Here is a 16,775-nt window from a genome sequence, read left to right on the forward strand (position 1 = left end):
TAAAAAGTGGGGGGGGGGGGGGGGGTGGACATCGACGCATGCGCTCTATTTCTCCCCCCCTCCCAACTATTCTTTAAAGTAGAGCAGATAACTACAAGAGCTGCGTATGATAAAGATCAGAATTGCTTGCTCATTCATGCAGTTTTATATCCAGTTAAATTCATAATACTTTTCGTCATATCTTCCACATAATTTTCGTTCCAGCAGACAGGTCAAAAGATGATAACTTAAAACGAGCTGTCAAAAGCTGACAGGAATTTAATGTTCTGTTAGCTTGTACATAAAATCTGGAATTTAGTTGTCTGTGTTCAACCCTACGCTATGATAATATTTATGCGTAACAAGTGTTTTAATATAAAGCATCCCTTTCCACGCTTCATAACATCTAGCAATATCAAGCTTCATTTTTCTGCTTCATGTCCCCTGCCAGTTCTTCAGAAGAGATTATATACAGAGCAGATTATTGTAGCGGTAAAGCTTAAGACTTTGGTGAAATATTTGGTTGTATGTACTAGGATTTGATGGATTTACAACGTAGTTATGAGATATAACGCCATTGAAATTCAACTGACGTTTCGGAGGAGCAGGTTGCCTCCAATATCAGGCTCGAAGAATAAGCATGTCAAAAAACGCTAACATGAAGGAGGTAACAAGCAGCGAAATCTACTGTCTGTCTGACTGGTAAATTGCTGCTGGTCTTCTTCTGCACAGTCATTCTTGATTCTGTGCCCAGGACGACCCATCGCTGTATTTTTTCTGTCTCACGTCTCTGACTGACTGCTAAATTGCTGCTGGCCCTCGCCAGCACAGAGGGTCTTAGTTCCGAGTCCCACAGGACTAATGTCCCTACTTTACTCCCTGACGAACTCTCAACATCAAAGTGAAGAGGCGTGAAGCAAAGAGTAAAGTGAAATGAAGTGGAGTGCATTGAAGGGATGCAAACTGTGGTGAAGGTGTTAAGGTTACATAAATGTGAAGTGGACTGAAAGGGAGGTAATGGGGAAAAGTCAGTGCACCAGTCCACGAAGATAAGAAATGTTACTGTATTAGTCTATAGTATGCTAATTTTCCTTTTAATATTATTACAAGATCTTTATTATTATAACTATTATGTTAATTAATGACATTTGTATTGGTATTGTATTGAGAAATAAATTTGTATTGTAATTGTAAGTGTAACTGTATTGTAATGTTATTCATTGTGCGTAGTATGTATCCCTTATTGTTGTGTAGTTTTGTGCGCTGTGCATTGTTCGAGCGTAGGGCGTTATTTTTTTTTGTGTTGTGTCTTATTGTGTTACCATTACATCGGACAAAAACCCATTAGCAGTCAAAGAAAAATAATAATAATACCAATAATTCAATTCTTGTTTATTCACGTGCAAACTTAACAGCACAGTGGTCAATTAAAAATAATAATAATAATAAATAATAATAATAAGAATAATAATAATAATAAATACCTAACACATACAATTAGAATCGTCCTTCATGCCAGAACATTTCTTCTGTATTGCTTATATGCTACTTATAACTAGTAACTAGTACTTTTAATTAGTTGAATACAGGTCCCTACAGAGTAGTAGCAAGCTCTTGAATATTATAAAGCGTCCGTTTATGTGAAATTGCCAATTTCACGGTTTGCTAGGAAGGCAAATCTCGCCTCTGAATTAATTTTGAAACTACCTCCCTTGTTCCTTGTGCGTTCCTCCGTCACGGCTCGCGGCTCGTGCCCGGACAGCTTCGCTGATCAAACAAACAAGTGTCAGAAGGTTTAAGCAGCCACCCCCTTCTAGTTCCGTTAATTAGTATACAGGGCACCATCCACGGGCTCTGTGTTTGAAACTTAAACAAGGCTAATTAACAACCATAACCAATTTGCTGTCAACGCGGGTACCATGGCAATAAATATTCTTTAAGGACTAGCAAAGCAGATTAATACAATGTTCTGAGTACACGTTTCACAAGATCCCTCCAAAGATCTGTTTTAACAGTAAGTTCTATATGAGAAAAAGCGGGAGAAATACGTTCTAAATGCAAGAAATATTGTATGTTAGCGTCACATCGAGGTTTTCAAATAATAAATACTATCATAACCACATCCACCTCTGTGGTCTAGTGGTCAGAGTTTCTGGCTACAGATCCAGAGGTCCCGGGTTCGATTCCCGACGCTACCAGATTTTCTGAGAAGTAGTGGGTCTAGAACGGGGTCTACTCAGCCTCGTGAGGATAATTGAGGAGCTATTTCAAGGAAATAGCGGTTCCGGTCTAGAAAACCAAGACTAACGGCCGTGAGGAGCCGTTGCGTTGACCAAGTGACACTAACTTCACCGACAAGCGGCGGTCGCTCGGTCGCTCGGCCGGTATAGTTCGCTTGGGGACTACACGCCACGGAGTTATGTTATGTTATCATAACCACATATTACATTCTAAATGGCCCCATAGACCGTCCGTCTTAGCGTCCGTTTTGTCTGCGCAGTTCTAAGACGTCAGGTAAGACGATCCGTCTGTGGTAGAATTTTCGTCCCTGTACCCGTATTAGGCTTGGCTTGAAATACGTCAGCGACTGATTTTTCTGTGCGTGTACAGGCATGTCCGCGAGCAAGTTGGATCGTGTGTGGGGCCTACAGTTTTAGCGTCAGTTTCAACTAATTTTTCCAACTGTGCACTTCGATATGTCGGACTTGAGAATCGTACCCCGAGTATTTTTGAGCGAATTCATTCAGCTGTATCGTAGTAATCCGTGTTTGTGGAAGATCAGAAGTAAAAAAAAAAATCTTGCTTATGAACAGTTACGAGTTAAGTTATCGGAAATTGATCCCGAAGCAATAAAGGAAGCAAAGGTAAAAAATGAATTCACTACGAAGTTGTTTTCGGAAAGATCTCAAGAAAGTCAAGGATTCTCAGAAGTCTGGCAATGGAACAGACGGTAATTATGCACCAAGTTTATGGTACTACGATGATTTTTCTTTTTAACGGACCAAGAACTTCCCAGACAGAGTGTCAGCAATTTGGATTGCATTGCACAATCATTCTTTCTGATATTTGGCGCTACCAAATGAAGAAGGTTTAAATAAATCTCATTGTCCACCCTTAAATAATTGTACCAACGACCCGGTTCTAGAGTTAAATATTTCAGCAAATTTATATGCGAGAAGTTACTTCGTTTAAGTAACCAAGCCTTTGCGCATTTTGACCTAGGCCTTTTCTTTTTAGTTCTTGATCCCAAAGCTAACGCTAGAGGGGTGTAAATTAGAAGCCCCTCCAACATGTTGCTCCGTGCACGATCCGCCAAAACTGAGAACAAGACTGGCAACAAAATCAGAATGTCTGTGCCCTCTTCAGCGTTGCGTCTTACGTGACACCTTTTTTTTTTATTGCTAGTGGGGTGGGACTAGGTCCCTTGTACTGCGGCCACTTCTGGCCTATTGTACCAGCCCCAGATGATAGGTGAGGGTGATTGTGGAACAATTGGTGGAGTGAAGATTGGCAGGGAAACCGAAGTACTCGAAGCAAACCTGCCCCAGCGCCACTTTGTCCACCACAAATCCCACTTGACCAGACCCGGGATGAAACCCCAGGCCGCCGCGATGGGAAGCCAACGACTAACCGCTTGAGCTATGGCGCGGCCTACCTGACGTCTTAGAACTGCGCAGGCAAAACGGCCACTTATAAAAGTGTAATATTTATATTGTGACGTGTTGCGCTATGCAGGACACTCCTCCCCCCCGCCATCGGTGAAGTAACACCATCTGAGCGCTGTCGTTACTAGGGTAATAGGCAAGTCAACACTCTTTCCGTTACCCCGACAGCGGTGAATTGGCCAAGGGATGCCGCGTTTGCTATATAGCCGTAAACAACTCCCGACAGCGTTGCCAGTAACACCTGTAAACACGGCGCCAGACAACAGTGGTGCCTATTACGTAACTGTTTTCCCGTTGTCCGGCTGAGGGTTTATAAGGGAACTACACAGCCGCCGAAGACAGTTCTCAAGGCAACAGTTACGAGTTACCAGTTAGTCACGAGTTATCCAGGAAGTCGCCAGTCAATTGTAGTCTAGCATTTGCAGTCTAGTATTTGTGATACTGCCGATGGCAGTAATTGTCAGATTGTTAATTGTGTGATTGTAAGAGCGAATGTGAAATAAAATTCGCTATATTCCAATAAGGCGTGAAATTATTTGTCGCGTTATACACCCAACACCTGACAACTGGTATTTCAGAAGTGGGATTGGACTTACACAATATTTATATTTTCAGTGTAAGTTGAGAAATTTAAAATAATTTTTCTACCGCCAGTTATCCCCTAGGAACAAGGCAACTTAATGCAACGTCATGGCATTGAGAAAAATTAATATTATGGAAAATTGTTTTTATATACAAAACAAGTGCATCTGTCCTAAGTATGCGAACAACCGCTGTAATTAGCACAAATAACAACACTGATCGAAAAGCTTTCTCTACAAGAATATTATTTCCACAACACAGCGAAGTTTGCCCCGTTATCCCCTAAATTTTCATATAAATGTGAGGCTACATTGATTATCTAATGAATTCAGCTGTTTGAGAATTTCCTTGCTGTTATTGAACAAGAAGTTGTGTCGTCTTCGTTGAACCCAACTACACAAGGGCAGTCACTTTAACAAAACGATAAACATGTCGAACACGCGTGATATCTGAGGCAGGCGACATTTTGAGCAACTCTTCTATATTGAAAATGGAGGCAGTATGTTCCCCGAAACGTCGATAAACATCTACGAAACAACAGTGTGTCATATCTCTGACAGCAGTAATCTTCTAAGATGAACTCGAAAATTTAGATTGTATATCTATAACTTCGACTGCCTCTGTGGTCTAGTAGTCAAGAGTTCCTCGCTGCAAATCCAGAGGTCCCGGGTTCCATTCCCGGCGCTACCAGATTTTCTGAGAAATAGTGGATGTGGAACGGGGTCCACTCAGCCTCGTGAACATAATTGAGAAGCTACTTGAATGGAAAAGTAGCGGCTCCGGTCTAGAAAACCGATATTAACGGCCGTGGGGATCTATCCGCTAAAGTTGGCACTAACTTCGCCGACAAGCGGCGGTCGCTTGGTCGGTATAGTTCACTTGGGGACTAAGACCACGGAGTTTAGATTTTTATCTATAACTTCTCACGATCAAGTTACAATTCTGTATCAAAATTTTTATAGTTTTGATGTTACGAACGAGATATCTTGGTTCCGATCGAGCTGTCATTCTGTTCCGGATTTATTTGTTGACCTTGATCTGCAGAGTTTACTTCTTTCATGAGGTTTTCTTGTAAAATTCCGTGTACCTCTTGAGAGCCGGAATAGTTCAATCGGTATAGCGACAGGCTACGAAGTTGGACGGCCAGGGTTCTAGTCCTAGTAGGGGAAGAAGAGATTTTTCTCTTTTCCACAGTGTCCATACAGGCCGTAAGTCCCACACAGCCTCCTATCCAATGGTTACTGTGAGCCCTTCTCACGAGGGTAAAGCGGCCGTGGCGTCAAACTGATCACTTACCTGCATCTGCCGCCGAGGTTAATAATAATGGAGCTATACCGCCACTCCGCAATACTTCTTCAAAGCTTGATGCTTAATTAATTAGATACAGGGTTAACTTCACATTTTACCCTTAAGTTATCTTGTCTTGGTAAGCCTACTAGAGCGGTTGTCGCCCTTAGAACGAAACAACGGTTCTAGCAAGAAGATTCAAATTTTCGCCATCACGTACCTCACAGAGCTTTGCTTCAATAAATTGAATTACTGTTTACTTGCACACAGACTAAAAGCTAGGTCGGTATACTAACTTCCTGGGAGTTCAGTCTTAAGTTAGTTTCGTGTTTCAGAGCGTTGACGATGCGATCGGAACCCGCAGAAGATGCAGTGGCGGCTGCTGCGATGGCAACGAGCAGCGAGTCCACGGATCTAGCAGGTTGCTGGGAGCAGCACGAGGGCTCGGACGAGTCGTCCTCCGGCGGGAGAAGGAGCCGCTCTGCCCGCAGATCCAGGCCGGTTTCCACCGTGGCTCCTGAACTCGACCTCACTGACTCATCATCCGTGAGTAAAACTAAACTCTCAGGCTTAGAGGTTTATTGATACTTAGCGTATCCGCTGCCCCCATGTGTAGCTGCAATTCTGATACGCGGATTTGAATATATATTCAAATCCGGGTATCAGAATTGGGGGGGGGAGGGAAACGAAAATATTTTCCAAATATTTGAAAGAAGAATAAGATGAAAAGGGTAAAGCTTACGCTGTAACAGAACCATAGGTTTATGAGACGTTGAGGTTCCCAGATTTTCTAGACAATCGGCTCAGAGATGGCGGTGAGGTTGTCAGCCTTACACTCCGGCCGGCCGCTCTTTACCCACATGAAGATTCCTGGTACTCATTTATGTTAGAGGCTGAATCGGCCCTGGGGGCATAGTGCGGCTGAAAGATTCAGTTAAATAGAAAAATCCAATGATATCGGGAATCGAGCCCGCGACCTTCCGGCTTGTAGCGTAGTACCTCAACCAATTACGCTACTGCGTGTCATTTTAAAGAACATTAAAAAGAATTCATAGCCAGGTTCAGGAAAATGGTATATGGGGATAAAAGAGTAATCAAGAAGTTTGATTTGTTTCATTCTGGTCCGTCACAATAACAATTACAATTATAAATCACTCCGTCCAATGTGACCTGTAAGTTTTTTACTACATAAAAACTTAACACCCTTACATGTTTCGGTCTCTGTGGACCATCTTCAGAGGGCAAACATCACTACAAATAGGAAACCACTATCACATAATTTGTTTACACGTAAAGTACGTACGCTTATATGTTACAATGCATAGTACACAGAATAGAACATTTCACAAACACAGCAGTTTCCTGGGAATGTAAAGTTCTAAAAAAATTAAAAAATTGTATAAAAATCCTTGATGCTAATTAAAAGTTTTTTAGATTGTCAATAATTAAAATTCGTAAACCATGCAGGCTCGTGTTCGTCCTCCCATCGTCTTTCTTATATGGGGCAGATATTGTGCCACCTGGTTATCTTGATGTGGAGGTTCTTTATATCGTCCAGGGTTTGCTCGTGGCTGCTGTGCTGTTTTCACTGTTCAGAAGTGTGTTAAGTTTTTATGTAGTAAAAAACTTACAGGTCACATTGGACGGAGTGATTTATAATTGTAGTAATCAAGAAATTTATAAATTAAGTAATGAAACAGATTCAGCGAAATAGATCAAAGTGGGGCGGTTGAGATGGTTGGAACATGCTTTTAGAATGCAGGAGCAGAACACTTGTAGCAAATTAACTCTACATAAACCAGAGAGCACTCGACGAGTAGGCTCCTCTGCTATCAAACAAACACTCCGTGGCTTGAATCCGCAAGCGAACTGTAGCGACCGAGCGACCGCCGCTTGTCGGCGAAGTTAGTGCCAAATTTAGCGGATAGAGAGTGTCACGTGGTCAGCGCAACGAATCCCCACGGCCGTTAATCTCGGTTTTCTAGACAGGAGCCGCTACTTCCTTGAAATAGCTCCTCAATTATACTCGCTAGGCTGAGTGTACCCCGATCCGGACCTACTACTTCTCAGAAAACCTGGTAGCGCCGGGAATCGAACCCGGACCTTTGGATCTGTAGTCATAAACTCTGACCACTAGACCACAAAGGTGGTCGGCTCCTCTGCTATCACGTGGATAAATTCAGTTGAATCTGAAGACAATGAGCTTTAGAAATTGGAAATGAAAGTCACATGATAAGGTCGAATGGCAAGCAGTCGTGAAAGAGGCCAAGGGTCATCATGGTCTGTAGTGCCCGCAGTAGGAGCAGACCGGAAAATATTAGAAATATTGAGCGTACGGTCTTGCCACATCTCAGATAGTTAGTCGCTGGCTTCGCGCCATGAGAGCCCGGGTTCAGTCCCAGGCCTAGTCTAGTGGGAGTTGTAGTGGACAAAAAGTGACACTGGGGCAAGTTTTTCTTCGAATACGTCGGTTTCCCTTGCCGATTCTAATTCCACGAAATGCTCCGCGCTCATCTATTTTTCTGGGGTGATAAATTGTACAACCACAGTGGCCGGCCTACCAAGTGAACTCAGTTCAACCCCAATTTACGATTAAGAAAAACTTGGAGCAGATAATTTTACAAACATAAGTAGAGTTTACACGCAGTTTTATTATAAATTCTGAGAAGATAAATCATAAATAAGTTATTATTTATAAGGGAATTTCAGTACCTTTTAATATATTCTATCTAACGATCCTAATTCTAACAGAGTAACATGTTACATGACCTGCCCACCTCATCCTCCTTGACTTGATCATTCTAATTATACTTGGGGAAGAGTACAAGTTATGAAGCTCCTCATTATGCAGTTTTCTCCAACCTCCTGTCCCTTCATCCCTCTTCGGTCCAAATATTCTCCTCAACACTCTCTCCTCAAACACCCTCAGTCTATGTTCTCCCTTAATGTCAGATATCAAGTTTCACACCCATACAGAACCACAGGCAAAATTATAGTTTTGTATATTCTTATTTTTATGTTTTTGGACAGCAGACTAGAAGACAAAAGCTTCTGGACTGAATGGTAGCAAGCATTACCCGAGTTCAATCTCCTCTTAATTTCCTCCTGAATCAGGTTCTGAGTTGTTATAGTCGTTCCCAAATATCTGAACTGTGCCTCATTTTCAAAACATCTCTTTCCTATCGTTAGTGTTTTAGATACACAAACATAAAAGTTACAGTTACTTCCATCTCTTACTCTTCAATCGCTGTTAAGAAAAATCGGCCTGAATTCTTGATAATATATTTTAGATCACGTGAATATTAAAGCCATTACTGTAAGCACCCTAATTTAAGCGTTTAATTGTCTTATCCTTCTAACCTGGTTTTACATTATTTGCTGCTGCTACTTGCTACTTTCCGACCTAGTTTAGGCGCGACAGGTCCAAAGATAAATTGCACTCTCTAAAATAAGGAGCCTTTGCCGTGCAGTTCCTATCATCTCTGGTAAGTGATGAGCTCTGATATCATAAAGCGATCAGGTCGTAAACACTGTAAATCAATTTTGTCACAAATTCAAATGATGGTAAAAATATCAGAGCTCAACTTCTCACTACAAATATCAGTTTAATATCCAATGTATTCAATTATATAAACTTAAAGTGCTAAGTTTTGTTCTATTGTTTACGTCAGACTTCTTTCATTCGATGTTTATGTATTTAAATGTCCATATTTTGCTGCGAGGTCCTTCTGTTTACATATTGAAACTGTGCAGTTCTAAAATACAGAGTAACCGGATGAAATATATAAAAAATAAAATAATTGTATCTCAGAAAGCTTTAACTATACACATTTATGGGTTACACCACTACAAAGGGAAGCTATCAAAGATTTTCTGAGTATATGACTTTCTCAGTAAATTTAAATGTGGGGAGCTTGGTAGCACGACAAATATCCAGATGATCCAGCATGTTTGGTGTTACCGTAGCCACAGCGTCCCTTATGCGGGCTTTCAGGTTTTGCAGGTCTTTGATCTTAACCTGGTACACAATGTTCTTCACATAATCCCACAAGAAAGAATTCAGTGGAGTTAAATCTGGCGACCTACGAGGCCAAGCGATTGGTCCACTTCTGCCGATCCATCTCCCAGCCATCTCTCTGTCCATGTGATTTCTAACATGGCGGCAGAAATGCGGCGGCGCATGCGCGTAAGCCGGGCATGAAAGAAAAACTTTCAGAGTTTTCCTTTCCGATGACATAAACCGGATACATGTATGACAATTAGTTTCCGAGATATACATTTTTTATTTTGGATACCTTTCATGCGTACACCCGATATTTATAGCAGAAGTGGAACTCTGAACCCAAAGATGCACAACCGTTTCCTTTAATGCTTAAGTCAACAGCCATCATTAATGCAGCATGTAGACCCATTGCTAAGTGGTGACTGTGTAAACAGCGGCCGTTGCTAGGCAATTCCCGCAACATACACGCATACAACAACAGAAGGGATGTGTTTTTCATGTGGTCCGTGCCGGTGTTATTTAGGGAGTAGAGTACAGTAGTGCGAGGTTAGTCGAGTTGAGTTGGGTGAAGTGGAGGGACTTGGTTGATGAGTGAATCAGTTAAAGGACTGATGAAGTTCACTCCTTAAGAGCTGTTGCTGTTAGAAGCTGGTAGCTGAGCCACTGGAATAGTTCGGGAACACAGAGTAAGGGAAAGGTCAGCCGTTAAAGCCGTTGCCAGGCAACGGCTGGTGAAGACATAGCAGACTGAGAAGATTTAGTACGTGCTGCAGTGAACTGCTGAATGCACGAATTAGCAATAGTGATATAGTTACTTATAGTTGTGATCTGTAAGTTGTCAATGAATTCCATCACCAATCCACACCCTGTCTATAGTTACACTCATACATGTGACATTATGAAGACTTGATTTACAGGTAGCAGGAACGTTATAGTGACATGGGAGAGGGGTGGAATGATGCGCTGGAGGACAGTTATGTAACAGACTCCTCGTTTTACTAAGGCTGAATTGACGAATTCTCGCGTTACACTTCGTATAAACGTCAAAGAATAGCATTTAGTTATGTGAAACAAAATTTCATATTAACTGCAAGAGAAAACCTGATAGTTTAAAGGAAATAACGGAAAACCTTCGGCACGGTATTCGCTTCCCGGTTCGAGTCTCTATAAATACACCATGAATGACAGCAGTAAATAGCACCGTATTACTAACACGAGCAGGTCAATAATTATTATAATTCGTGTAACTGTCAACAGAAATGGACCAATATAGGTCTAAGTGCATGGGGAAACCCACCCTCTCCAATAACTAACTAACTAACTAACTAACTAACTAACTGTCCTGTAAAATTCTTCTTAAGATATTTCTGAAGGTAAATATGTAAGGTAAATTTGTCCTTGGACTTAATTAAGCACCACTCCATGAAGACGTATATGGGAGTGGAGATACAGCTCCAACATTCTTGGATTCGACGCTAGATAGAGAAATGTGTTCAGCTTCACGTTCCAGCCGCTTTATCCCCGGGGAAAGAGGACCTGATATCCATTGGATAAGAGGCTGTATAGGCCTCAGAGCTGGTCTGGAATTTACGGAGAAAAGAAAAAAATCTTTTGCCTCTACCTGAAATCGAACCCAGACTCTTCGGGTGTCCAGTCTATAGTCCAGTTGCTATACCCACTGAGCTATCCGTCCGATTTTGGACGGTTACGGAGTTATGACCGTTTTTTCATTCCTGTACACGCCCTCGTGTGAACCGCGTCTGTCAGCTGGCGGGTCGCTATCTTTAGCAAGCTACAGACAGAGCTTTCTCGTTATCTATACACTTGAGAGCTGCCTAAGGTGTGGTGGGTTGGTATGTCCGGCGCGGTTCACAACCAAGCGGCAGCCTGTGTTTCGGCCGGCGGTGGCATTTTCGAAAATCAGCTTTAAGCACCAATAAAGTCAAATTAGAGGTAATTTTACGAAGTTAACTTTACATTCATACTTTAAATGTATCATGTATTATGCTGGTTTATTATTTTGTTCCGTTTATTGTCAGTAATCGTTACCTTCTATTCTGAGTTTAAAAGTGTCATAAGTCCGTAACCGTCCAAAATCGGACACATGTTTATATGAACTTTTTTGATCACAAAGACCTAGGAAATCACATCCTGCAGTTATGTCCTAAAGTCGTGAAACACCCTGTATATATAGGATGATTCACGAAGTTTTACCCCCCCTTAGGGAGGGTATTCCTGAGGTAATNTTCAATTTCTTAATTTTGCATTATGCAACATTTTTCATCGATTTTGTGTTATAAAATTACATTATTTTCAGCATCCCATTCTGTAAACAAACCAATGGTTGCATATCACACCCTTCTGTCAATCTGTTTCCTTTAAACTGTAGTGCTTTAGAAGACGACTGGATTTACATAAGATTTTCAAAAATGTCTCCCTGCACGTCAACACAATGCGTCGCACGCGTATGAGCCGCTCTGCCTATCTACCTACGCGCAACATTCAAACCGGTCTACCTTAGCTGACTGGAACATATGGTCGCCCACGCTGAAGCATAGCGCTGCATCCACAATGATCCGTTTCGAAAATCTATTGTTACTGCGTAACTATTGAAAATCGACCACAAGTTTACAAGGAAATTTTGCAGGAAATAACCCCAGGAATATGTACCATAAGCCGGGGTAAAACTTCATGAATCACCCTGTATATATATATAGGGAATGTTTCACTAACAACTTGCACTACATGTCTTACGAAATGCGGCACGGCGCCATGTTGCTAGAGGCAGCTTGTGAAACTGTTTTGAGTCTTAGGATAGTAAGGGTACAGCATCCATTATAATAAGTTCTTTATGTATCTGGAGACAAAAAAAATCCTGAAACGCCGTCATTAGTTTTCGGACACAGTATTTATTCGATTATGCTAATCCTTCCAGCCGCACTATGGCCCTGGGTACGACACAGCCTCTAACAGAAATGAGTACCAGGAATATTCCTGGGGGTAAAGGGCGGCCGGTGCGTAAGGCTGACAACCTCACCCGCCAACTGGGAGCCGATTGTTTAGAAAATGTGGGAGCCTCGACGTCTCACAATCCTATGGGCCTCCACGGCCTGTTACAGGGATAGCTTTGTGAATTACATAATATTATTTTATTTTCTTTGCCACTACAGCTCCAGTGGACCTAGGCCTACCTCCATGAACTTCTCCGTTCACTTCGGTTTTTCTAGATCTTACACATTCGGTAGGACTCCTTGGGCGGGTGATCAGCTCGTCGCAAGGCCTCTACCTGTATACAAACACAGAAGAACACACACACATAAACTAAACATCCATTCCCTGAGTGGGATTCGAACCCACGAGCCCGGTTTCCAAGCGAGCGAAGACAGTACATGCCTTAGACCGCTCGGCTACCGTGACCGGCCACATAATATTAATGGGTTTGTTAATTTTGTCCACCATTTAGTATTCCGAACAGAACATATTTCGGAAACTGAAACTGTTTCCATCATCAGGTGGAAAGTTGGAGGAGCACCTATTAATTTGGATCCATTAAAAAAACGAACTGTTCTAACTCAGTAGGTGTTTCTCCAAATTTTAACATGAGGACAACAACAGATGGAGTTTCCGAAGCCTTGTATTCTGTTCGGAATACTAGACGAACAGAGTCGAGAGACACAGCAATACTAATTAAACGTGTAAGTACATTAAGCTAAATTACAGCTGTAGGAGTTTCCTAGCCCAGTGAATCGTCTCATTTCATATCAGAGTTGCAACTGGAAACTCAGTACGCTATCAGTTATTAAGGATTGGTAGACTGCCTTATAATTTGATCATTACTTTAACTGGAATGAAGTGATGCTCAGACTTAAAGCACCTCCATTTATTTCTAATTTTAAATTCTGTAATTAACCCAAAGCAAATAACTTGTAGCCGCTTGTGTTCTGTAACACTCCTAAGCCATCATAGCTTCTGGTCAGATCCATGCGACACCTGACTGAACACGCGGATTTGTGTTCCTGTGTTTTGCATCGCCACATGTAGTCGCTACATATTAAATTAATGAATATGGGCTACTGTTAAGAGAAAGAATTTTGAATTGGAAAGATGAGAAATGCATTTTATTGGAAGTTTTATTGACCTTGGCACTAGTTCGAGGTAAGTGGTCAGCTTCAAGCCCCGGTCGCTTAACTCCCGGGGAAAGAGCCCCCCGGCACCCATTTGATCGGAGGCTGGGTGGGACCCAGAAGCAGTCTGAACGACGTAGAGTAGAGAAAATTCTTGATTCGACCGGGACTCGAACTCCTACTCTTCGGTCGTCCAGCCCGTAGTCAGTGTGCTATCGATAGGAAGGAAATATGAAAACGTATTTTAAAAATAAGGGGACATAGCGGTTTCGTATGGCTTAGTAACAGGGCCAGGGGCAGGCTCTTGTGAACACTGTAATGAACCTTCCGGTTGTTAAAAAGGGCGGGAAATTCTTCTGAACAAATGAGCACTGTTGTTTCGAATCGCACTCAGGGCATGGATGTCCATGTGCGCTTTTTTCTGTGTCTGTGCTGTCCTGTGTTTAGGTAGCGGCCTTGCGACGGGCAGGTCACTCGCCCAAGGAGTCCCATCGTTGCGAAATGATTAAAACAATAAAAGAAAACCTCGACACCCATATAAGGGCATAAGAGGAATGGATGGAAAAAAAAAATATTCTGTGACATCAAAGTAGTAAACACGACTGCCAACTACTGAAAATAAAACGCGTAATGTTGACAACCTCACCTTCATCTGTGAGCCGATTGTCTAGAAAATATTGGAGCCTCGGCGTCTCACAAACCTGTGGGCTTCCACGGCCTTTTACAAGGATAGCTCTACCTAGTTTGTACAGTTTTAACAAATTAGTGTATCGTTATATAAGTTACAGTTTTCCGAGTCGTCTAACTTGAAGTGCCTCACTGAGGTGACGCGACATAACCGTCTGACCTAACCACACGTGACTGCAGCGACAGATGTCCCCATCTGCCAAGTTTGTGTCAAGTGACTTCATAGGGTGACCGAGAGACTGATCTGACGTGACATTGTCAACTAACAAAGATTATGATCTTCTGAAACATTGTACAGTCTTGGAGGTAGATACCGAAGTTCCCTTCGTAACATGTTGGTTTCAATCGTAATGGTTGGAGCAATTAGGGTGAGGATGTAGCAGAGTTGTGAGAAGGTGAAAAGGAACATGATCTGTAAAAACGCGAGGGACAGGAAGAGTCTGCATTAGACCACGAAAGCCTAGGAACGTGTATGATCTAATCGTAACTGAATTCGTCTTTCTGGTATGTATTATAAAGATTATTTCTCAGCAATTGTTCATTTACACTAACGATAATTTCTTTATAAATTTAGTAGCATATTTTTTTGCTTGTCAGCCATTTTAAGTTTGTAAATCACTGCCATCTCTATATAGGCATATATTCTCAATAAAGCAGTGGGTCTGGAACGGGGTCCACTCAGCCTCGTTAGGGTAATTGAGGAGCTATTTCAAGGAAATAGCGGCTCCGGTCTAGAAAACCGAAATTAACGGCCGTGGGGATCCGTTGCGCTGACCACGCGACACCCTCTATCCGCTAAAGTTGGCACTAACTTCGCTGACAAGTGGCGGTCGCTCGGTCGGAATAGTTCCCTGCGGACTAAAGCCACGGAGTTTGTTTTATTTTTTTCTATATTCTTATACTTTCTCAATAGGTGAGGGGAACAGAATTTTTTTAAATTTAAACGTAATTATAACAATTTCCTTGAATTATTTACTGTCTTTTTGGGATGTTAAGAGATTTTTTGTCTACTCACTTATTTTGTTAATATTAAAGGAGGCTTTTGAGGTCATCAGCCTGTCTGTGTGTCCCCATAATGTTTCTGGGCAACGGTTCGATAAGAACGTTCTCGTGGCAAAGAATACACACGCAACAATAGAAGAACTGTAGGACACGGTGTTTCCTATGTGGGCCGTACTGTATCAAACACTCAATACTTAGGCGATTACTTCTTGGGGAACTCAATGCCTTGGGACATAGCTGGGCCACTCTGTTCCTGGGGGTTGTAAATACGGGTACCTGGTCCTCCAGGTTGGGGGGTCTCGAATCTGAGACAGTAAAATATGCTCATGAGTCCCGCGGGACACAGACCTGAGAATGACTGCGCTGGCAAGGCCCAGCAGAAATTGTAAAGAACAGACGCATTCTCTTGTCAGAGAGGTTGTTATATAAGGACTATGAAAGCAAGTATTCAGTCGGAAAGAAAAACAAATTGCTGGTCGTGGATCTCAAGGGACTTCATGCCAAGACGAACTGATTGGCCAGTCCTAAAATAACGCCATTTCCTACCCCGATTATTTGTCATCCCGTGTGGAGGCGCGGTCGAATACCTCCACCGTAGCCCTGAGATTCGTAGAAGGAAACGAAAAGGGAACCAAGTGACTGGAGTTACAACCGGACCGTCTTGTTCCGGGGGGGAGCGGGGTATAAATACGGTAACTTGGCCGGCCAGGTTGGGGGATTCTCGAATCTGAGACAGTAAAATATGGTCGTGAGTCCCGCGGGACTCGGACCTAAGAATGACAGAGCTGTATTAGTTTATATACTGACAGGACATTGCAGTAATATTATTTACATCACACTTAAAAAATGAAATACGTTTTAAATTAGAGAAATTTCAAAAGGTGCCGAACTTTGTAAAACTCCCTTCATGCAACACAACCGTGTCATCACTTTCATTTTCCAAGAGTCTGGAGCTGGGGGCATACAAGTGCAGATATACGCTAAAAGGATTAGACCGCCATGGCACTAGGGCTTGTTCGAACAGATAATGAGTCGACCTTGTATAAACTTGCGTTCAGAACACCGACAGTGTGAGACGAAACTCTGGAAACTTCTCCCAATATCTGTGGGCTTCAATGTATTCTATATCCATCCATTTTCAACGTTATTTAAAGCATATCTTTTATATACATGATTAGGTTCCACGAATATAAGATTCATTCACATGCAACGAATAAACAAAAACTACGTATAACTGTAAATAAAAAACTATGGATTTCATTAATCTGAGTTAAAATTAACAATAAAGAAATTAAATGAAAAATCTTGTATATTACTGTGAGTATGATGAAGTTATGGATTATTCATTACAAATTATATAGAAATTAAAATTCTTATGTACATTTTACTGTCGAAAACATTGACGAGTTTCGATTAAATATATATCTCCCTATACACAGCAGAGTC

At 41.9% G+C, this 16,775-nt stretch overlaps 1 protein-coding gene across 1 annotated transcript in view; it reads left to right on the plus strand.

The window, feature by feature from the left end:
- The window catches only part of LOC111867643 (protein dimmed), a 202,340-nt gene that overhangs the window by 166,077 nt on the left and 19,488 nt on the right, over positions 1-16,775 (plus strand). The window contains exon 3 of the mRNA XM_023857660.2: positions 5,849-6,059. Within this exon, the coding sequence (XP_023713428.1) occupies positions 5,859-6,059 (201 nt within the window). The 5' untranslated portion in view covers positions 5,849-5,858. The remainder of the gene's footprint in view (positions 1-5,848; positions 6,060-16,775) is intronic.

Source organism: Cryptotermes secundus, unplaced genomic scaffold (genome assembly GCF_002891405.2).
Source record: "Cryptotermes secundus unplaced genomic scaffold, Csec_1.0 scaffold548, whole genome shotgun sequence".
Lineage (NCBI taxonomy): Eukaryota > Metazoa > Arthropoda > Insecta > Blattodea > Kalotermitidae > Cryptotermes > Cryptotermes secundus.